The sequence below is a fragment of the Papilio machaon genome, chromosome 17, assembly GCF_912999745.1.
Source record: "Papilio machaon chromosome 17, ilPapMach1.1, whole genome shotgun sequence".
NCBI classification, from domain to species: domain Eukaryota; kingdom Metazoa; phylum Arthropoda; class Insecta; order Lepidoptera; family Papilionidae; genus Papilio; species Papilio machaon.
The window spans coordinates 717233-741992 of NC_060002.1; the positions used below are offsets into that span (position 1 = coordinate 717233).

Here is a 24760-nt window from a genome sequence, read left to right on the forward strand (position 1 = left end):
TTTCAACTCAATCGAACGAACTGATCTTATATGGTATGGATAGGTTGTTGCTTGGGAATGACAGCTTTTACTTCGTTCCGAATTAAACGCGCCTATTGATGTAACTGACAGTTGATTGTATGTCTGTTATTAGTTCGTAAGCTCACCACCGCAATCAACCGCTACCGTCAGCGCCAAAAAGGCGAAAATGAAATAAGCACAAAATGCCACGGATAATTCAACTTTAGAAGTCAGTGAGTGAACGTAAACAACTTTGACAACAAAATGTTACTACTTGCAAGATGCTGATATAGTTAATAAACAACTAAAAACGGTTTTGTTTCTTGTTTTTTTCAGAAATGAAAAATTTAGATCTTTTCATTCGTGGAATTTAATGCATTGCCCTTCTATACCTATTTATATAATATATAAAAGATATAAAACCAAGAAATGACGAAAAAAGGGACAAATGAGGACAAATTTTGTTTCTATTGTTAAAGACACTGGTTGAAGATTTTTAACTACATCATTGAGTTTTTTATTTACTAGATATGTCATATGTCATTATATTTTAAATTAGTAATATTGATCTATATTTTCATTAATAAAACTAATTAAATGTAATCAACTATCTTAAATATAATATAAAAGCTAAATTAGTTATGTCAAGTGTCATTGTTTTTCTAACTTTTCTTATAATATTAATTTTGATTAAAATAAATCCTTAAATACGGACTTTAATATCTATAAGCTGTTAATCTGGGTTTAACTCAAAATATTTAAGTTTTACATCGAAGGCATACAAAATTAAATCGCATTCCTTATGAAGGATTGTGGCGGTAGTGTGCAAAATTTTTATTATTTTGCCGATCACGCGAGCAACCCTACTTCTACTTGACAAATTGATATTCTGTTCTGTTTGCTGATTTATCTTTATCTGTGTTGGTAGTAATCTTGAAAAGAAAGACAGGTTAGAATTTATTTAATAAAATTATTTAAAGTATAAATTAATATTGAATTGTAATAACGACATAATTAATATCAATTCCTTTTTTATGTGTTATCACTTAGAGATAATAAAACAATATAACATTCTACAAATTTGTTTTACGAACAATCCTTTTATTACATAATAACTTTATTTTTCATTTTCAGCAGGTTATCAGCAACCATGGCAGATGTTCCGCGCCGCCCTATGAAGTTCCCCTATACATTTTCAGCAAAGATTGCACAGTTCCCCCTTAAATTTTATCTGCAAAACCAATGGGTCTGGCGTTACTGGTTTATTGGAATTGGTGTTTCTCTGCCAGTCTTCTACAAGATCCACAAAATGGGTAAGATTTTACTTTTACTAACTATAACGATATAAAATATTGCAATTTTTTTATAAACTGAATGCAGTATGTTAATCATTGTCCAAGAAATATGCTACTACATTGTTCTGTGTAAAATAATTTCTTGTTGCTTATACATAATGGAGTATGTACTGTAAGACAACTAAGTGTAATTCCAGACAATAATTATAGATATTGAACTAATAGAGTTTATGCATATCTTATCTTATTAATATTATAAATGCAAATGTTTGGAAGGATGTTTGTTTGAAGATATCTTCTGAACGACTCAAGGGATTTCAATAAAATTTGGCATAGATGTAGATTGTAGTCTGGGAGGACACATTGGCTACTTATTATGTTTTTTTTTTATAATTCTGCGTGGATGGAGTCACGGGCGACATTTATATAACTAAATAATTATGTTTTACAGCTAACTCTCCTGAGAATGTTAGCAAGTGGGCCGAGATCAGGAGGAAGGAGGCTGCCGAACACCACCACTGAGCACTGTAGGGCCAAGCTGCTGTTTAAAACAATACCATTTATGTTTTAAGAATAAAATTAAATCATGTTCTAGTTCAATATTATTATTTTTTTTAGTTCATGACAAACCAGATTGCAGTTTTTTATTTACCTTAAAAAATTTGTTGAGGTCATTGATGCATATTTTTATTTTTAACTCCCCTTTTATAAATAAAAGTATGGGTAAATAGAAGAAAAAAAAAAGTACTTTGATGGTGCTTTATTGACTACTCATATAAATTATTACCAAACTTATAAATTACACAATAAATATTCGCTGGCAAACAATGACTGATTTACTTGATGTCAAAAAAACTTGGGAAGTTAACATTTAATAGAGGAATGCAATTTGATCGCAGCTCCGATTTACATCAAGGTCATTTAATTTTTTTTTTTTTAATACAAAATGGCATATTTCAACTAAAACTACCCGAACATAGCTTGAAGTAAAGAATACAATAAGTTAATTGATATATAATTAGATATTGAATTCGATTTAAATGAGGTTTTTAAAATATAGACCAACTAAGAATATAAAAAACCTGCCCAAAGTCACTTCAATGACCATTACATCACTCAGTAAGCAAATTTAGTTCCCTAATTATTCATTATGGCAAGGTTTTTATAATCCATTTTAGGCTATATAATAAAAACAAAAAAATTACAGTAACAAGTGAGATTTAAAACACATTGCTTCTGAATGGAACTGTTAATGTTGCTTTTAACCAGGTTTCTCTAAGAGTTTTATAAAAAAAATAATACCAAAATAAAATACATTCAGTTTCCATACAAAAAAAAAAAAAAAAGAAATTTACCTTAGTAACTGTCAATTAACATCCATTTAAATAAAAACAAAACAGATGCAGTTAATAAAAAAAAATCACTGATAATTCGAACTTGACATTATTTTTTTCACAACATTAACTATATCTAAACTTTACAACTAATAATAAAAAAATCGTGAGCAGTAGTAATACATACAATTAAATGAGGTCCAAAAATTAAATGCACAGATACAAGTATGATATCACACTTGATCATTAAACACTTCGACAATAAAATAATGTGGTGACATCAGAAAAAAATTGAAAGATCTTTTTTGCTATGCACAAAACAATAGGTACTTTTTAACCGACTTCAAAAAGAAGGAGGTTATTATATTAAACTAGCTTTTACCCACGACTCCGTCCGCGCGGAATAAAAAATAGAAAACGGGGTAAAAATTATCCTATGTCCGTTTCCTGGTTCTAAGCTACCTCCCCATCAATTTTCAGTCAAATCGATTCAGCCGTTCTTGAGTTATAAATAGTGTAACTAACACAACTTTCTTTTATATATATAGATGAATTCTTAGTATATTGTGCGGAGTAGAACAAGTATCAATTTGATTTAATTAACTTTTTAAATCTATATATATATATATATATATATACTCAAGAACGGCTGAATCGATTTGACTGAAAATTGGTGGGCAGGTAGCTTAGAACCAGGAAACGGACATAGGATAATTTTTACCCCGTTTTCTATTCTTTATTCCACGCAGACGGAGGCGCAGGTAAAAGCTAGTAAATAATATTTGATAGATTAATGTTTGAAAGATGATAATTTGCATGAAAACATTGCATATAGTATAAATATATATTTAATCCTATAAGTACATACTGCGAGTTCATCCACAATCTTGTACTTTAAAGAACTCAGTATGTACTTTGATTAAAGTTTTTTTATTATCTCTTGTCCATTTATTTTCTATAGTAAGCTTTCGCTTCTTAAATTGTATCATAATTAGAGTCAAATTGAAGTTATTGTAAATTGACTCCAGTACAGCAACAGGCACTTTCTGTGTCTAATTTGAACACACAATTAGAGTATTTAATTCCTAATCTAATTAACAAATAATATTTACACTTAAAATTTAATGGAATATTTAAAGTTTCTAATTTGTATTTTTCGCTTTGGTTATATCTTTTACATATATAGCGGAGTGGTTTTTACAACACAAAATTGCTGTTTTAATTATTTTTTTTAAAGATTTTTCTAACAAAAATTGTGTGCTGTTTTTTGTATATCTTTAATATATTGGCTGTCTAATTTGTGCATTTAAATTTTAACGAAAAACTGTTTTTTTTTACACTTTTTTTTATCTTATGACAAAAACATAATTTTTTTAACATCGCCAAATTTTAAAACTAATATTCAAAAACAAAAACAACTTAAAATTTATTCTAATTTTTTGCAATCAACATAAATTTCACAATTCAGTATTATTCAATGAAAAAAAAAAAAAAACATAAATCAAAAACTATGATTTTGGAAATTTTGAAAATGTTTACAAAAATTAAGCCAGTTAATGAAATTCCTTTGCATCATGCAAATATATCTTTAGCTCACAATTTACAATATTTTAATTTAACATAATTTATCAATTCTTTTCAAGTGAGAATATTTCTGAATTCATTATTTTATGCAAGTCCACAGCCATGTTTGTAATAGTTCAAATATTGTAAAAAAAATAATTTGAAGTTGGTATTTAAATTTTGTGACAATCTTAAGCACATTACAAAAAAAAAAACATAATTTTATAAAAAATCAATTACTTCTTTAAAACATCAAATTTATCATTTAAACACCAAATTGTACAATAAAATAATCTTGAAAGATAAAAATCACAACATATATAAATAGTGTCATAAATAAATACATGAATTATAATACTTATCAAGGGTTCTCATAGTGTTTGTTACATAAACGAAAAAAAAAAAAACATCCCTCTTCTATTGAAATAGAGACATATTTGTGTGAATTTATCCGCAGTAGAAAAAACGGAAGTGTTCCATTTCAAGAAATCCAAAACCAATAAACAAAAAGGCAACTTTATAAAGACAAAACTATAAGTCATACTAGCTGTCGCCCGCGACTCCGTCTGCGCGCAGTTAAATAAAAATGAAAAACAGATGTTGGCCTCGGACTCAGATTCTCAGACCTACTGAATATGCTCACAAAATTTCATGAGAATCAATCAAGCCGTTTCGGAGGAGTACGGGAACGAAAACTGTGACACGAGAATCTATATATATAAAAGAAAGTGGTGTTAGTTACACTATTTATAACTCAAGAACGGCTGAATCGATTTGTCTGAAAATTGATGGGCAGGTAGCTTAGAACCAGGAGACGGACATAGGATAATTTTTACCCCGTTTTCTATTTTTTAATTCCGCGCGGACGGTGTCGCGGGTAAAAGCTAGTTTTATATATTAAGATAATGAATACAAAACCTTGAAATCTGAATCTGTCACACTAATCACAAACACAATCACTAAAACTGTCTTCAATAAACAACATAGTCCGAAAGATGGGACCATGTATATCACTTGAGTTTCGCTCTCTTCATTTTTGGATCCTCATCGATATCATCTTGATACTTCCTCTTGATTGGTTCTTCTACTTCTTCATCAAGTACAGTTGGTGACAGAGGTGGCAGGTCCAGTTCTATGCAACGCTTTATTATATACTTCTCTAATCGGTAGCCAGCTCTGAAAAATAATGTAATCTTTGGGTAAATCAACTCAAAGGCAACTTGTTTGTGTATAAGTTTTATCACTACCTGCATTATGTTAAAAAAACACTATACTCTTGTGATATTAACGTACCATAGACCATAAATTACCTTAAGTAAGTCAATTGTAATTATTTTTAAGGAAATTAACATTTCTTAATGTTGATTGGTAATCTCAGAATATACCTATACATACTCTTTTGATAACTGCGACCAACATGGTTTTTTTTATGTAGTACGTTTAAATTATTTTAAATTAGGAATGTCAGTATTATTTTCTTAAGATTGAAGTATGTTAGTTACACTATTTATAACTCAAGAACGGCTGAATCGATTTGACTGAAAATTGGTGGGCAGGTAGCTTAGAACCAGGAAAGGAACATAGGATAATTTTTACCCCGTTTTCTATTTTTTATTGCGCGCAGACGGAGTCGCGGGTAAAAGATAGTGTTTTAATAAATTAATTCCGTCAAAATTCTCAAAGAAGTAAGATGTCTAGTAATCTAAAATAACTGTTTAATCTTTATATACATATTTAATAATGATCCTGTATCATCTGAATTAAATCCAATATGTTTAAGTTGGAATAAATATTTTCCAAATCAGTCCTTAAGTGTCTTTTTAGTTTGAGAGTGATCCCATTAGCAACATCAATAATTTCAAGACTAAACCATTAAAATGCACCAAAAAATTGAGGTCCTTTAATTAATGCCCATATTAGGTCATTCTACCATGATTTTGAATGAGCAAGGAGACCTAGTAGATAAATCTCAATATCAAAATACATCTTCTCATATTATTCTAGCTACATAACCCAGTTAGCAGTTATTAAGCTAAATCTAGGGGTGGTAACTATGTTATTGGAACGAAGTTCCTTATCGCGCGTTGTGAAAGGGGGCTAGACGGAAAAAAATCTTACGAAAAGTTGTCACGACACTTTTTGCTATATCACCATGGCAACGACGTGACAATTTATAACGAAAATTCATAGAAATAAAATGTACTTCTTGTGAAGACTTAAGTTTTTTATTCATAGAATAAACATTGGTTCCTTCATTAATTAATTGAAAGGAACTTCGTTCCATCCGGGTGTCCCTTGACACCTCTCAAGTTTTTATATTTTAAATGATCTAGGAGGGGATAGCTGCTTCTTAATCCTATGGCGACACACCGATGTGTGGATACATACTTGGCGACAGGATGCGTATCCTTATTATAGGTGAAGCAGTTGTGGAAGACGAGGGCGACGTCTGCCAGCAGGTCAGCGTCTGCTGAGTACTGTCCATCGCACAGCTTCTCTCGCACTAAGGTTAAGTCCATCGGCTCACTGATTACATCCAGATAATCTGGCACCTGGTTATATAACAATCACTGGGTTATATTTATTACTTTCTAGTATATATTGCACAGCCAAAAGCATCTACTAAAAATGTTATATTTGTGTAAAAAAAAACTTAAATCTAATAATAATTGAAGTGAATAGGAAACTAAGCTACAGTTTTTGGAATTTTAAACTTTGTTTTAATATACAGTCAAACTTTGATAATCGAGAAACATCTATAAGTCATTGTCTGGTCTCGATGGACGACTTCCATAAGCCAGAATCTTGTGATGGAGTTAGAAACAAACCTTTATGTGCAAGAAAAATATCGCCTTCTATTGGATTCTCGCTTATCGAGGTTCGACTGTATTTAAACACAAATGCTACTAGAAACAAGTAAGCTGTCTGAAAAAAATAGCAGTATTTTCCATAATAGTAAAAAAAATATAAAGGAATCGAGATTTACTAAAAAAAATTTATAAATTTCGACTTAGATTTAATAACTTTGTATGTAACTTACATCATCAGTAGAAACAGGTTCTATGAAGGGCCATGCGTCCTTGTGTTTGATGGCATCTTGTAGTAACATCTCCAGCTTGTCCGTGTGCAAGCTGACTGAGGGCTCCCGGCGGCTGGACCGCTTCCTCACAACTGTCTCATCTGTAATACATTGTTACCAATGGTATAAACATTCTTATAAAGTACTAAGTAAAAAAAAAACTTGTGAGCCATCATGGGACGCCTGGCAGATGTGAAACATCGTGTGTGTACAAGTAATATGCATAAAATATTAAATGAATGAATGAATGAATGAATGAATTAATGAATGAAGGAATGATTGAATGAATGAATGAACGAACGAACGGACGGACGAACGAAGGAACGAGTGAATGAATGTATGAATGAATAATAATAATAATAAATATTATTAAACTAAACACATAAAATATATACATGTACATCTCAGTATAGCGTGGCGACCCGTCGCCACGGCAAGCGTCGCCACGCCAACGATTCGGTTTACAAGTGATCCTATAGATGTTTCACATCAAAAATCAAAATTGTATTTATCAAGTACTAACCATGATGACCATTTGTAAGAGATTTAGGTTTCCTGCCCGGTGTACCATTCATCATATTTTTAGGCCTGTAAAAGTTAATAAACATACAGATCATTTTTATAGCCTATCATCATCATCATCATCAGCTCACTATACATCCCCACTGGAGGCTCAGAGCCTGCCCTAAGTTAGATGTGACTATGTCATAGTCAACCACAGCCAAGTGCGGGTTGACTTCACACATATCATTGAATTTCTTCTCAGATATTTGCAGCATCACGATGTTTTCCTTCACCGTAAGAACCTCAGATAAATGTACATATGTAAATCGAAACTAGAAAAACACATTGGTACATTTCGGGATTCGAACCCATGACCTGCAGATTACAAGTCAAGTGCTTAATCCCTGAGCCACAGATGCTCCATTTATAGTCTATACTAATATGAAAAAAGGAAGTTTGATTTAGCATTGAATATGCTCTGAAATTATCAATTAAAAAAAATTTTTCACTGTCCCCGGCTGACTAAGTTAAGGTAAACTAAGTTATATAACTTCTAGTATATATTTAAATATTTAACTCACTTGCGCCCTCTCTTAGCACCATTTGGTACTGGTGATTCATCTTTACTGCTCCGGGACTTACGTTTTTTCAATTTGACCAACGCTGTGTTATATTCACTATCTTCAGAATCTATAACAAGAATATAATAGTAAAATATGTTTGTATGTATGTTTTATTAAAAAAAGTAGCTGATTAGCAAAAAATGGAAATGAAAAAAAAATTTGCAATGATAGTAAATGCAAGGCCAACCAAGAATAACAATTTATAGAGGTGCTGTGACAAAATTTTTCCATACATACAATGGAGGTTTCCATCGTCTTGTAAAAACACTTTGTCACAACTTTAATTAATACAGATTAAATGCAAAATTAAATAACAATTAAGATTATTTAATTGTTCCACAAAGTACTTGTAATTCACGTAACGTACTTTAGGAACAAGCCAATGTTTTGAAATTTATGTTATAGTCCGGTCGCGGAGCAGGAAGAATTTCGTACAATGACCTCTTTACCTACTGACAGAGGTTACAAACATTTTTGTATTTAGTGCGGTTTACATGAATTATTTGAAGGAGAAAGAAAAATTATCAACTTATAAAATATAGTTATTACTATATAAATCATTTATTTAGATTTAATAATACAAGTAATAAAAATCTAGACAAGTATCTAATAATAAAAAATCAAAAATCAGAATCCGATTCCTCTGTTTCGGAGTAACTGTTACTTTGCTCTATTGTTCAATTTCGAGAAGTGAAGAATTCATTTGCATAATATTTTAAAACCAAAAAGTAACTATCGGAAAGCCGGCAATAAAATAGATGATGTTGCCTGCACTTTCGTCTTTCAAATATTCGTTTCGATTGTTCATTTCGAACTATCCAATAATTAACCTTTTTGGTAATCCTTCTAACGGAGCCCATAAAATTTTTATTATGCAAACAAACAAACTAAAAGTTTACAATCCCTGAGGACGGCGGCCTTTGTTTCTGTGCGAGCGAGACTAATTGTATTTACGCGGGAGTAACAGAGACAGGTAATGCGAGTTCAATGTACGAAATTCTTCGTGCTCCGCGACCGGACTATAGCTTATAATTTATTATTAAATAATAACTAGCAAAAAAAATAATTGTGCAACACAAAAATTTCAAAGTGAAAAAAAAAACGAAAAATAAATAATGAAAACCACAGCAACCAAAACGGAAGAAGAAATGGACCCAAAAGCAAATAGACTTCAGACATTCCATATGATGAAGGTGACTAAACCAAAAGGGGGTAAGTAGGCGTGAAGCATTTAGAGAAAGACTTTCTTAGTGAGAAGGGTTATTACGACTGAAAATAAAAAATATAGGTAGGGATGTATTATACAATTCAAACTTTATGGCGGCTCGAGTTTCGAAACAAGTATCTTTGCAGGTGGGGCCAATGTGACAGAAAAGCGTAACCACTTGTATGTCCCCTTATTACATCCTGCTGCACCCTAACATTGTGTTGTACACAGTAAACAACATAACGCCTATAACCAAAAGGGGTGAGCAGAGACTACGGATTTCTATTTGGAGCGTTCCGAGTACACATCACTAATTCCATATTTCTGCATCAAAGCATACGACAAGGTATGTTTCGGATACTTTTAATTTGCTTTTTAAGTATTTCTTGTGAAATTGTGAGCCGCTATAAAGTTTGAATAGTAATATAACTATTAGTAGGGGTTGTAAAGGTAGGGGTTAGGGTTTAGGGGGGTAGTGTCATGTGACAAACCCGATGTATCCAACGGCGCGTCGAGCACCCGCGCGTATTCATGGATGTTGTTGATGGCTGTCGCCGCGCACCGACGGACAGTGTGCTCTTTACATATAATAAGTCATTACTAAAGTTAACCCTAAGTGTAGATTTACAATCGTTTAATAATTACTCAGTATCCAACAAACGACTCCTTGTATTTACTTATATCTAACTTAAGCTAACATTACGATTAAGCTATTAATATTGATCACAAAAAAAGTCACCTGAAACGCATTAACTTAAAAATTCCATTCCACAAAACCCCGTCTTAAATACAAATAACATTTAGACAACTTGGCACATAAAACATAAAGATAGTGGGTAGTTGTAAATACCTCTGCGTGATCCATTACTGGTGCATGTATTGCATAGTGCTCGTCTCTGTGAGACGCACTCTGCATGGCATCGTGCTCCGCAAGCTCGGCATGATGCAGCCAGACGGCCACCACTGCCGCATGCGCCACACACAGACCCCCACTCCAGACTAGCCCCGCCCACATCACCGTCAGCCACGCCCACGTCGCCTTCAGCCACGCCCACACTGACACACAAACATATTAATATGCCTTTAATTATTTCTTTCCTATACAAAATCTGGAAAATCTTACTTCCTACTGAATGTTTAGATAGATGGATGGATGTATGGATGGATGTTTGAAGGTATCTCTAGAACTGCTTAACTGATCTCGATGAAATTTGGCACAAATGTTGAACATTGTTTGAAAGAACACATTGGCTACTAAATTAAGTTTTTTTTTAATCCACGCGGATGTAGTGACGGGCGACAGTTTATAAATGCGAATGTTTGGATGGATGGATGTTTGTTAGAAGGTAACATTGTCATCCTAATGTCACTTATCAATAAAACCAATGTTCACCTGTTGTCAAGGTCATCTTCAAGGTCATCATCACTGAACAGCTTCCTCTTTCTCCTCGGCGTCTTCTCTCTAGGTCGGCACTGGTCACAGAACCAGTCACCGTCTGGTACTTTCTACAAACAAACATAAAAAAACAAGCCTATAAGTTTCTAAAGTTAACAATACACAGACATTCTTAGATAAAACTAGCATTCTGCATTAATCCTAAATTATTCCCTAAAAAATAAGCCTAACTAATTAATAATAGCAAATATAAATATATAGAGAAATACAAGCAAATAACTATAAAAAATACATATTTAAAATATATTTCTCACACATTTCACTAATTATAACTCACCCTTGCGACTAACATAGACTGGACGCATGAAATTGACAAAACAAACATTACAGACAAAAGTATAAACGTTTTCAAATATCTCGGAGGCTCGACACTTTGTACGACTTGAGCAGAGCCACCAATATTAAAAAAAAAACGTATAAAGGCTAAAAAAATATAACAAACCGATAGTTTAGGCTTGAGACAGTATAAATGGTGTCCCTTATTGCATCCGTCACAGAGCAGCATATTATCAGGGTCAGTCTTCCTTCGGCAGATCCTGCAGCTGGCATTCAGTATGCTGGCGGACCAGGTGATACTGGAATCCAAGGTCAGGAGATGGAGGACCACCTGGGCGAAGCTTCTGCACTCCATGAGTGACACCTCCCATCTTTCCAGCGCTTCTAAGTCGAGTGATTTGTTCTTTGCTTCACGGTCTTTACGTTCTTTGTCGTCTAAACCTGCGAGTAACGGGATTTTTATATAAAGGAAGCAATTACTTTATTATTCCTTAACTAATATAGGAGCGGCTAAAACACTCACGTACATTTGTCCGGTGTCGGCACCGACTAGTTTCGAGCCCATCGGGGGCCCTTCATTAGTGTAAGTGGGATTGGTACGCGGCCCGTCGCTCACTGATGAAGGGCCCTCGATGGACTCAAAACTAGTCGGTGCCGACACCGGACAAATGTACGTGAGTGTTTTAGCCGTTTCCTATATTAGTTAATAATAATGTCTAACGAAAGTTTGAATAATTTATTAAATACAGTATGAATATACATATTATATTACATACATTATAAAATCATCTAAAAGTTTTTTTTCTGAAATAGAGTTAGGATGAAGCTTTTCAACATTTTTGACAGCTGACTTTGAGCTACGCAGTGCCCTCTTTTCATTACACGTAAAATTGTGTTCTGCGCCACATACGATGTTCAGAGCCGCCAATATGTTTGAAAAATACAATACCTAGAGGTCTTTTCAGATACTTGTGGTGTATAGCCTGGGACACCTGCAGCAGTGCACAGGCCAGACCCCGCACCACCTCAGCGCTTGGCTCCCGTGTCTCCTCATACCCATTCTTGATGCCGTTCATCTTTGGTGCATCCAGATAATGTCCAGGGTCACGGTATTTATTTATTGGTATAGCTTCCAATTCTTCTTTGTCTACATCTGTAGTCAACATAGATAACAAAATTAATTTTTTAGATTTTTTTTTTAAACGGAACAAAAAATGACGAAATTTTTTATAAAACTTTTTACATGACTGATATTTAAAAACAACTTATTTGTAATTAGCTTTTGCAGGCGACTCTATCTACGATAAATAAAATAAAATGTAGATTATGTGTTCTTCCAGGCTATGTTCTACACATTTATAGTAGAAATTTCATCCATTAAGCCGTTCTGGAGATACCTTCAAACAAACATCCATCCATCCAAACTTTCAGATTTATAATATTAGTAAGATAAACTCACCGTTAGGTAATTTGAGCACACCGTTAGGCTGATGATAGTCATCCCTGTACTTCTGTCCAGGTCCCCAGCTGAGGTACTCCGCCTGCTTGTCGTAGCCCTTCAGCATCAGAGTGCCGCGCCACGCCTCACGGTCCTAACAACAATTATATTCACATATATTTTCCATAAATCTTATATATATAAAAGAAAGTCGTGTTAGTTACACTATTTATAACTCAAGAGCGGCTGAATCGATTTGACTGAAAATTGGTGGGCAGGTAGCTTAGAACCAGGAAATGGACATAGGATAGTTTTTACCTCGTTTTCTATTTTTTATTCCGCGCAGACGGAGTCGCGGGTAAAAGCTAGTATTAAATATATTGTCATTTCATAAATCAATAATAATTATTATACAACTCTTTTGGTGAGGAAGTTACAAAAAAACTAGAAGTTTTTTTATAATATAAAAAATATATTCATTATATAAACTAACTAGCTGTTGCTCGTTATTCCGACCATGCGGAGTTAAAAAAAAAAACTTAATACAGTGCAACCTCGATATAACAAATCGGAGGGGAACAAGAAAATATTCGTAATATCAAGTAATTCGTTGAACTGAGGTTTGTTATGTTGAGGTTAGATTGGTCTTAAATTCGTTATAAAGAGGTAAAAGACACACATTCCTCTACGTCTTTGAACTCGCATGATTTTAATCTTTTACTGTTTACATTCAAACCACTTTCTTCTGAAAACTTATCTTTAAATTTTAAAATTGTAGCCAATGTACTTGCGGGAATCCCGAACTTATTAGCTATGTTTAATTTTTTCGTCATGGGATTTTGGTCAACATAATTAATGAACAAAATACATAATTAATCAACATAAAAACAAAAGCGTGTCGAAACATGTGGAGACATGACATTATAAGATTAAGCGTTATATTATTGGTGGAAACTTTATATTAAAGTTTTGGATTGGCAAAATTCGTTAATTAGAGGTATGAATACTTTTGATGTGAAACATCTATAGGATCACTTGTAAACCGAATCTCGTTGGCGTGGCGACGCTTGCCGTGGCGACGGGTCGCCAAGCTATACTGAGGTATACATATATACCGAATCCGGCCTGAATCCACCATAACATGATTGCTTTCCGTCCTGTCTCCGGGAACTTTCCACAGGATGAAGGAACCATAAAGGTTCAGCATGTAATCCCGATAATTGAACTGATCAGAACCTCGAAAATTTTAAATCGTTGCTTTGCATATATATTAAGCTACTAGAAAAACTTCAATATCGTGTTTTAGAACTTAAATCAAATTGATGTGAAACATCTATAGGCTCACTAGTAAACCGAATTGTTGGCGTGTTGGCGCTTGCCGTGGCCACGCTATCCTGAGGTATACATATATAAATATATATATATTATTTTAATAATATTACCTTTTATGCATATTACTTGTACACACACGATGTTTCACATCTGCCAGGTGTCCCATGACGGATCACATTTTTTTTTTCTTGATAGTTGAAAATTCGTTATAAAGAGGTTGTACGCAAAGAATGTTCGCAATGTAAAGGTATATTTTATATTGACTCTTATGGACAATTCTAGGGGATTACGAAAAATTTGTTAAATCGAGGAAATCGTTATATTGAGGTACGTTATATTAAGGTTGCACTGTAAGTAGCCTATGTGTTCTTCCAGACTATGTTCTACATCTATGTCAAATATCATCAAGATTCGTTGAACCGTCCCGGAGATACCTTCTAACAAAAATCCATCCATCTAAACATTCACATTTACAATATTAGTAAGCTTAAACACCTAGATGTGTTAATTGAGAGCTAAGGCTAAGCTAATTAGAAGCATTTCCGCGTTTCGTCTGATGAGTGTGGTGCCGGAGGCCTAATTTTAGTCCTCTTCCCCTTCACAATCGTTTCTTATTAGGAAAGGATGAGAAGGGGAAGTGGATTTGGCGGAAGAGGGGAGGCATAGGAAGGAGAAATGTCCTCTTTCTGTGCATCCCCTTCTCCATTGATTAATGGTAGGCAATGCATCTGCATTTGTGGATCGGTGGTCGCCTCGCTATTTCGGCGAATTCAGGTGACCGTTTTTTCGTTTGCCACCTTTTCATATATAAAAAAGGGAGTTTTTTTTAGAAATTTGTCAACTGTGAGTTCAGCATTAAGTAAACCTTACCTTAACTTTAAGTGCTCCCAAACATCCATGGAATATCTTCTCCTCCAGTTCCAGTATATGGTCTCTCAGAGATAGTTCTAATGCCTCACTGAGTGACGTATCTGCGGGTACACTCAGCGATGGCTGCCAGCGCCGTCGTGTCATGTGCTGTGAAGTCTGCGCAGGAGGCTGCAAAATGTCATAAAACATTGTATATTTCAGTATTTATTTTTATTTAATGCCACAAATATTTCAAATTATTCGAGTTTTAATTTATTCAAAAATTAAAAAAAAATTATACATACATTTATCATACAGAATTTAATCTATTAGACACTAGCTTTTGCCCGCGACTCCATCCGCGCGGAATAAAAAAAAAAGAAAAGAAAACGGGGTAAAAATTATCCTATGTCCTATTCCTGGTTCTAAGCTACCTGCCCACCAATTTTCAGTCAAATCGATTCAGCCGTTCTTGAGTTATAAATAGTGTAACTAACACCACTTTCTTTTGTATATATAGATTTCAAAGTTAAGATTTTTTTTTTTAGCTTGACTGTAAGTCCTATGTCTACAGTCTAAGGAGATATTCCAGTTTTTTAGGCGCCTAAAAACATGGCGATAACAATGTCAGCAATTTTGTTTTTTTTTTTCTAATTTCTAGTACAACTTACAGGTGCAACAGTAGGGTTGAGTAGATGCAGCGGACAACTGGCGACGTGCGTAAGTAAATGAGCACCATCCTGCTCAAGACTGTGGCGGAGCTCGTTCTCGCGCAGACCGCGCCTGTTGAGCGAAGCCAATAGTGCAACAATTTGCTCCTCCGTATGGTACACAGACCAATGCGGCCGATCCACCTGAAACACCATTTACATCTACAGTTTATAAACTGTCTAGTTTCAAAACTATTGAAATTTCTGAGTTTATAATTCATTTTACATCTAGTCTTAATATATATAAATCTCGTGTCACAATGTTTGTCCCAATGGACTCCTAAACCACTTAACCGATTATAATAAAATTCGCACACCATGTGCAGTTCGATCCAACTTGAGAGATGGGATAGTTTAAATCTCAAATTATAGTCGCAATTTTAATTTATTGCTAATTATTTGTCTGTTATTATTTGACAGTCACAATTATCTGTTAACTCCAAATGATTCTAACAGATGTCGATACCATTCGACTGGGTTGAGTAAGTAATCAATAGATGGCGCTGCTATGGTAAATCTACGAATGTGTCATATAAGCTTATTAACTGCGCGCGGACGGAGTCGCGGGCGACAGCTAGTAAGTTTATATCGACTAAGTTTACAGTTGTTTTGTAAACATATCAATTTCTTTCCCTATAATAAGAAGAGGACAAACGAGCATCGGAATGCCTAAAGTTTCAGTTTCAGAAGAGGAAGATGCATTGCCGGCCTTTAATGAAGGTATACACTCTTTTCTTAAAGGTTCCTAAATCGTAACAGTTTGGAAATACCGCCGAGGACAGAGTATACCAGAGAAAACCTCGTCTTTGTGGAATGCCACCCATCGAGATGGCATCGATGAAATTTAGCTCTCTGTCGACTCATACGATGCAAAACCCAGACAGATATGGTTCTCTTTAAATGGTTTTCTATCTCTTGTTTCTTTAATATTGACCTTTCCATGTACAAAGCATGTGTTGACATCAGCTGTGCACAGCATCAGTTCTCTGGCGCGTTGCAGTGCGTGTGCGCTGGTCGGAGCCCCGCCCTCCGCCCCGACCACTTTCACGCCCACACCGTTCACGTACGGCTTCTTTGGTGATCCGCGAAGATTCGCCGCTGATTCGTTCTCTTTATCACTACCAGCTAGAAATATAATTATCATAAAAACTTGTGACAATTGTTAATGTTTCATAATCATCAGCTCACTATACGTCCTCACTGGAGGCTCAGAGCCTACCTTAAGTTAGGGGTGACTAGGTCATAGTCAACCACAGCCAAGTGCGGGTTGACTTCACACATATCATTGAATTTCTTCACAGATATGTGCAGCATCACGATGTTTCCTTCACCGTAAGAATTCAGACAAATGTACATATGTAAATCGAAACTCGAAAAATACATTGGTAAATGGCGGGATTCGAACCCGGGATCTGCAGATTACAAGTCTAGTGTTTAACCCCTGAACCACCGATGTTCCATAACCATTATATCGTAAATAGATGTTTCAAAATTGTAGATGAAATATGTAAAATGTAGCCAATTAAGCATAAATTTAAAAAAACTATTTTTTTTATTTGGATTGCGGGTCATAGTACTTGTTATTTGTATGGAGAACAGACCTCGTTCCTCCCTCATGAGATGTGGACTGGTCAGCTTGTGTCTGCAAAGACCTCGCTCCTCATCACCCGCCTCCACGAACAGTCCGCCCACACGCCTCATCACCCAGTAGCGGCGATACGCACGGTCCATACCTACAAATTATTTATTTACATATTTATACAAAATATACAAATTTAAATATTATTGAATTAAGACATAACAATTTACATTACAAGAAGGCAATAATTTGGTTAACCAAATAACCTTACTAATATTATAAATGTGAATGTTTAGATGGATGGATGTTTGTTTGAAGGTATCTCCGGAACGGTTCAACGGATCTTGATAAAATTTGGTACAGATGTAGAACATAGCCTGGAAGAACACATAGGCTACGCATTATGTTTTTTTTATATTCCGAACGGACGAATTCGCGGGCGATAGCTAATTCAGTTATTATATTAAATATTTTTACAACCAACTGTTAAATTATTTAAAAAAATATTATTTAAAATGGTAAAGACATTTAAAAACACTCACCAACGTACGAAGTATACTTGAAAAGAGACAACTGTAACTCTTTGAGTTTTTTCTCGTATTCGTGTTTTTTAACGTCACTCTTTTTATTTAACTTGTCTATAGATATCTTGAGTTGTTCGTCTATCTCTTTGGCCTGATCACCTGATAACTTCTGTTCCGTTTTTGTAGCTTGAGCTTCCTTCTTCAATTCCTGACGTGTTGCTACCAATTGTACTTCGCGTTTACGTTCATTGATCTAGAAATACATTTAAAATAAAACTTTAACAGTAGTAGAATCCGCAAAAACAATATTTGTTGGGTGCACGAATGAGCCTCGCTCAATGAAATACCACAACCACACAGAAGACAGGCCTCAAGTAGAAGTAATTCCAACTACAGTCTGATGAGTGTGGTGCCGGAGGCCTAATTTTAGTCGGGTCGGATTTGGTGGAAGAGGGGACGCATAGGAAGGAGAAATATCCTCTGTGCGTCCCCTTCTCCGTTGATTAAAGGTAGGCAATGCATCTGCATTTGCGAATGTCTATGGGCAACGGTCGCCTCGCTGTTTTGGCGAAACAAGGTGGCCGTTTGTTCATTTGTCGCCTTTTGGTAAAAAAATTGCATAAACAATGATTACAGACTTAAGTGATTAACATTATAACAAAACTAAAAAAGTATGTATTTTTACTTATCCGCGATATTCTTAAATACAATTGGTTCAAAATTAAACAATCTAAAAGTCGCTGTAAACATAAATTTTCGTACTCCGTTTCATACAAAGCGATAAAAATAATTTTCGGATTAATTTCAAGGATAATATATTGGGGTTTTATTGTAAATTAGTAAGATTTTTTACCTGCAGCATCCTTAGGGATTGTTTAATCGTCTTGTACTCCTCGAGGCGCTCTTCAGTGACGTCACGCACGGTCGCATAACTCAGCACTTGGTTCATCAGACACTGCAGGATCAGGAACTTGTCCTCTGCAAGTGTAAAATGTAATAAAAAATCATTGTTTAATCATAATTCCTACAAACTTATACTAAATTCATTCAATTAACTTGTAAATTCTATGTTTGAAATAATCCGACTCAAAGGACCAAAAAGTTAACATTGACTGCAATTCTAAAACTTGTTTTAGTTAATTTATTTCTTAGTTTAGATATCTCATATTAAATATACACTAAGGGACTCGTTAAATTACCAATTAACATCTCTGAGTCCGACAAAAAGTTTTAGATAAAATAATACCTAGTGGCAAGTCAGCAACGTGTACAGAGGCCAATCGGCGCACCACCGCCGGCTTTGTGATGCGCAGGCGCAGCGCCGCGTCATCAGCACCAGTGTATCCGCCGCGCTGTACCGACCTGAGTGCCGCATTACGTCCACCACTCAGCCCACCAGATGCAAGCATGTACAATCTGATAAGGTAACAAAAATAAATCTAATATATAAAATTCTCATGTCACAGTTTTCGTTCCCGTACTCCTCCGAAACGGCTTGACCGATTCTCATGAAATTTTGTGAGCATATTCAGTAGGTCTGAGAATCGGACAACATCTATTTTTCATTTTTTTTTTAACTGCGCGCGGACGAAGTCGCGGGCGACAGCTAGTCATATATTTTTTTTCTTATTAAACCAAAAGGTAGTATTTTATACTAATACTTATTTCATCAAGATCCATTGAGAAGTTCCGGAGATACGTTCAAACAAACATCCATCCATCTAAATAGATTAAGAAGCAATGTACGATGAATCAACGTACACCGCCAGCTATGAGAACTTCATAAAACTAAACAGTAAATAAACACTTGCTTAAGAAACAATTCAGATGATAACTATCCTATCCAGTAAGTTAGACCAAAATACAGGTACATGCAAAATTTGATTGAAATCGGTTCAATAATTTTGGAGTTTATTGGCAACATACATCGTGACAAAAGATTTTTATATATATAATAATAATAAAGAAAAGATTATAAACAAGAAAGATTTGATTATTTCTTTGTTTGTGTTGAATAAGATCCGAAACTACTGGACCGATTTGAAAAATTCTTGAATGCTGGAAAGCTATACTATCCCTGAGTGACATAGGCTATATTTTTCCCCAAGATTTATTTTAATTCGAAGAACGAAACCTGATCCTAATATAAAACTAAGGTAACGTAAACGTATATATGTTGTATGTTACCTGAGTACTTCAGTGACGGTGGTAGGGTCTAGGGGTAGTTTGCTGAGTGGCGTGCCGAGGTACGTCTGAGACCATTTGCTGGCCTTTGTAGCCAACTCTATCGCCTTCGATACTCCTATATCTGTTTCTAATTCCGAATCACCTGTAATTTATACATTTATATAATTACTATACTTATATTACTAATATTATAAATGCAAAGGTTTAGATGGATGGATATTTATTACAAGGTATCTCCGGAACAGCTCAATGGATCTTGATGAAATTTGGCACAGATGTAGAACATAGTCTTGAAGATCACATAAGCTACTTATTAAGTTTTCTTTCTTAATTCCGCACGGACAGAGTCGCAGGCGACAGCTAGTATACTATATAATGTACTATTAACATATTCAATGGAGGATTTCTATGTACTAAAGTGAAGTCGAAGGTTGAATCAGTAGCACTGAATGTGTTAAGATTTTATGTACATTATTGATTTTTTATTTATTTGCTGGCAAAAATATCACTTATACATTTTTTTAAAATAATTCTTTACCTGTAGACTCTTGCATGCTTCCGTTCTCATTGTATTCTTCCGCTTCATCTTCTTGCAAGGTGAATATTGTAGTCAGAAACATTTGCACGAGATCACTGAACGCTCCTGCATGCTCTTTCATTGTCAAAGATTTCCTGAACAACTCCAAATCAAAGTCTTGATGAAATACATCTTTCACTTTAAGAATGTCACTGTACATATGAACAAATTCTAGAATAGATAAGAAGTCTCCGAAATGTTTGTGCGGTATGCCTTCAACTTCTACGGGTGTAGCTTGTGGTATAACCTGGAAAATTATGTTCACAAGTAAAGATTAAAAAAAAATATTATTAGAGTTCCAATTGGATTTCATATTTTAATCTTACTAATATTATAAATGCAAATGTTTGGATGGATGGTTTTTTGAAGGTATCTCCGGAACGGCTCAACATATTTTGATGTAATTTGGCAAAAATTTAGAACATAGCCTGGAAGAACACATAGGCTACATATTAAGTTTTTTGTTTAATTCCGCACAGACGGAGTCGAGGGCAAAAGCTTGTTTAAATATAAATCATAGTATAACTGTTAAAATCAGTTAAATTAGAAACCATAGGAGGTAATATATAATGGTTATTTATCACATTGTCTTATTACTTATTGGTTTTCATTTAACACATTCACTGCCGCTGTTTCTGTTGGTATGAAATGTTTCTTTTTTTCTTTTAAACTAACTTTAAACTTAAAAAAACGTACTACGAACAAAATACCTTATGATCCTCCAACTCTTGGTCATCTTTGATTCTCTTCCATTCTTTGAGATGTGCTATCTTTTTTGCTTTCTCCTCTTCCTTGCGCTGTCTTAACTGATCTTCCGCTCTCCGCATTTTCTCTGCTAATTCTTGAGCATTCTTTCTGGCCTCAGGATCCATTGGTTGTTTTGGTTTTGGTGATGCTGTTTGTTTTAATATTATGAAATTATTTTTATAAAAAAAGAATAAAATTTTAGCTATTTTGTAATAAATCTATATATATATAAAAGAAAGTCGTGTTAGTTACACTATTTATAACTCAAGATCGGTCAAACTGACTGAAAATTCATGGGGAGGTAGCTTAGAACTAGGAGACTTTTTTTTATTCCGCGCGGACGGAGTCGCGGGTAAAAGCTGGTAAAGGATAAGAATGGTTGCATCATATTTTGTTGAGGAAAAATAAATTTGACTGGAAAAATTACACTTTATCAGAAATGTAACATACGGGTTTGAAATTTAATATTGATCAACAAACTTATATGACTCAAGCCGCATTCACATTTGCCTGACGTGTCGTGTCGTGATGCTTTCTGTCGTGATGGCTACTGTTCACATCTATGTGACGCGTTATGACGCATTTTTAATCAGTTCCGTTATAGCTCTCGGAGAGTTTACACATTCGAAATGTTTTTTCATGAATCATCCGATTCGGATTCAGATTATGAAGAAGATATGCAGTTATTGGCACTGGCAACACTTCTAATAAAACAAAAAAAGAGAAGAAGATATTGGATACATCCAATAAATACAAAAAGATAGTTTAGTTTTAATAGATTGATCCTTATATTGTTTACATTTTGTATCATAAATCGCTTTATATTGTCGTACGTACTCGATCTGCTCGTCGTCCATACCTTCTGACGCGTCACAACACGACACGTGCGCGTGCACACTAGTCCGACCCGCTGTGTCGTGTCGCTGCGCCGTCCCCCGCACCTCACCCAACTGACGCGGACCGGGATCGCTACTGACGCGACACGACACAAGCCATCACGACACACTGCGTCAGAGAAGTGTGCACGCAACCATATTAATTGTATGAGACCGATACCTTTCTGACGCATCACGACACAACACGTCAGGCAAATGTGAACGCGGCTTTATTGTGGGTTTGTGAGACGAAATCCTTATTTAAAACATATTTAATTTATGTTTTGTCATTAGACAGGGATGACAATATTTTACAGAGATTTTAGTTTCAGAAAGCAACAGTTAGCAGGCATAAATTAAACTAAAGTACAATAGCATATAGCACCCATTTAAATGACAAAAAAGCATCACAAAAGGAATAATAAAATGGAATTATACAGAATCTAGGATTTTACCTTCAGATTTATCAGTCTTCTTAACAAACTTATCCATTGATTCCTGTCTACCTTTCTTGTCAGGACTAACTTTTTTCAATGATTTGTTGAGTTTAGTTGCCGACCCCAGCTTTGCTTTCGGTGGTGACATACTTGTCTTTAGAAGTTTCTTTGACGATGCAAATTCTGGTGGGCTTCCAGTAAATATTTGATTGAAATTTACTTTGTTTATGTTATATTTATCCATTGCTGATTGCTGTAAGACATTTTGATAAGTGAGTCATATTTTTATTGGTATTTTTCACATGCAATTATATCATAGCCTTGAAGTAAAGGTAAAGAATTTAATATTTTAGAAGTTTCTACCAAATTTCAACAATGTTGCCATTACTAATAAGACAATTTAGTAAGAATAAGAAATCTCTGGATTTATCAATTGGATTTTAAAAAAAAATGTTTCAGCATTTGAAAGCTAAATTAAGGGAGATTTTACTAAACATACTTTACTGGCCAAGTATATTTAAAAAAATTACTAATTATAATATTCGATTTTTTTTAATACCTTTATAGTTATGATTCCTCCAATTCCTTGTTCGACAAATTGTTTAAGGAAAAGTCTATTTTTGTCACGTGAGTAGACGCCTTTACGTCGCCTCACGCGGTCATATGGAGCGGTACCCATCTGGCCAGCAGAGGTCTGTTCCGACTCTTGAAACTGTTCTACTTCGTAACAATATGAAGATGCTGGAGGTGTTAATGTGCTGAAAAATTTAATATGTAATGTCCAATTAAATTTTCTTTTTTTTTGTATTTAGATATTTTCAGACACCGGATATTTTTTCATTAAGTGTTATCTATTGTTCCAAGATCTGATTAGACCAATATCTTATTAGAGTTACTTTTAGTTTTTTTATATTACCTTATTAAGATATACTTATTGAAACTTACTCAAATTATATTGTACATAAGTCAATTTTATTTTCATTAAATTGTGTTAATTTTAAAATCTTATTATAAAACTCTTTTCTATGGTCCTTAATCAATTGATATCAGATAAACATATGTTTATCAATCATATGTGCCACTTATAAAAAAAAAATTACATTAATTTCTTACTAATCTACTTATTGAGCTATTTTGAACAGTGAAATGTTACATAAATATGGTATGCATTTATTAGCTTGTTAGTTTAGTATAACATTTTGATTCAATATTGTTGTGGACATTTAATCCTCCAATAAGATTATGTAGTGAAATGTAATAAATTTAGCAAGTAACCTATTTGGATGTTGCTTCTGGACTGTGACTGACAGTATATGGGCTTCCCGCCACTGATCACCTTCCAGGCATGCTTCAACTGACTCTCCAACAAAGTATCTCTCTCTCACAAAGTTAAATACATCCTCTGACATCTCAGCAAATGAACATCGCTTGGTCTTTGCTGCCAAGTACAATATTGGTATTCGCAGCTCCATAGGAAAATCTTTTAGAGACTTTCTTGCAGCTTTCTCACTTTCCATAGCCTCGGCGTATGTCAAGTTGTTCTTCCCCGTCATCTCACATGTCCACACCATGGAGTTAACCAGGATAATGCGCTCGCAGTACTCCCTTGAAAGTAAACATAAAACCAAACTATAATAATTTCGCTTAATTTCAACATATTAAATCGAACGGTGACATATTATGTCACGCTAGCCTAAGTACAAGAGCAGCGGCGCGGAAGCAATGTCAACGGTCTATCTCGCACTGATACACGCAATATAATTCACAAAAACACGAGAAATGCGCGAAAACATTGCATACAAACAAACTCACTCATAATCTTTAAATATCTCGTCGGTGATCTCACAGTGGAAGACCTCGTCGTCGTCGCGAAGGTATTCAGACACCGTCGATTTCTCAAATGCTTTTCTTTTCAATAGAGGCATGTTAAGAGTTCGCGGGTCACTACGGTGGGAAAACTAATTTGCAATATGTTTCACGAAAAACACTTTGGCCGTTTTACATTACGAGTTGTGCGGCACATTGATAAACGTAATCTTCAATGTAAAACTGGAGAAAAATAGTAACATTTATCAAGATACAGAGAAATTGTTGCGTGGTTTCGGTTGACAAGCCAAAAAACGGCGCGCTGGGCGCTTCTTTTTACGCCAGAAACATATGAACCGTGT

General features: G+C 34.5%; 2 protein-coding genes across 3 annotated transcripts; one reads left to right on the plus strand and one right to left on the minus strand.

Annotated features, from left to right (window-relative positions):
- The first annotated feature begins 860 nt into the window (after window positions 1-860).
- Window positions 861-1895, plus strand: LOC106708779. 2 transcript variants are annotated; one of them, XM_014500333.2, is made up of 3 exons: window positions 861-949; window positions 1135-1313; window positions 1747-1895. In XM_014500333.2, exons 2-3 carry the CDS (start codon window positions 1151-1153, stop codon window positions 1815-1817), a joined length of 234 nt encoding a protein of 77 aa, XP_014355819.1. In that variant the 5' UTR covers window positions 861-949; window positions 1135-1150; the 3' UTR covers window positions 1818-1895. The 2 variants fall into 2 exon arrangements, with proteins under 2 accessions (XP_014355819.1, XP_045537890.1); XM_045681934.1 differs by having other exon boundaries at window positions 878-949; window positions 1138-1313.
- Window positions 1896-5034: 3139 nt separating this feature from the next.
- On the minus strand, window positions 5035-24735 carry LOC106708612 (bromodomain adjacent to zinc finger domain protein 1A). The gene is made up of 25 exons (XM_045682042.1): window positions 24405-24735; window positions 23868-24197; window positions 23152-23350; window positions 22611-22845; window positions 21244-21428; window positions 20495-20780; window positions 19957-20098; window positions 19016-19185; window positions 18623-18747; window positions 17788-18022; window positions 17268-17399; window positions 16601-16791; window positions 15628-15810; window positions 14978-15145; window positions 12797-12929; window positions 12287-12490; window positions 11504-11778; window positions 10999-11111; window positions 10456-10661; window positions 10097-10183; window positions 8357-8465; window positions 7795-7859; window positions 7233-7372; window positions 6581-6744; window positions 5035-5368 (listed from the first exon to the last, which is right to left on the minus strand). The coding sequence occupies exons 1-25, from the start codon at window positions 24515-24517 to the stop codon at window positions 5203-5205; spliced, it is 4356 nt and encodes a 1451-aa protein (XP_045537998.1). The 5' UTR covers window positions 24518-24735; the 3' UTR covers window positions 5035-5202.
- Window positions 24736-24760: the final 25 nt, after the last annotated feature.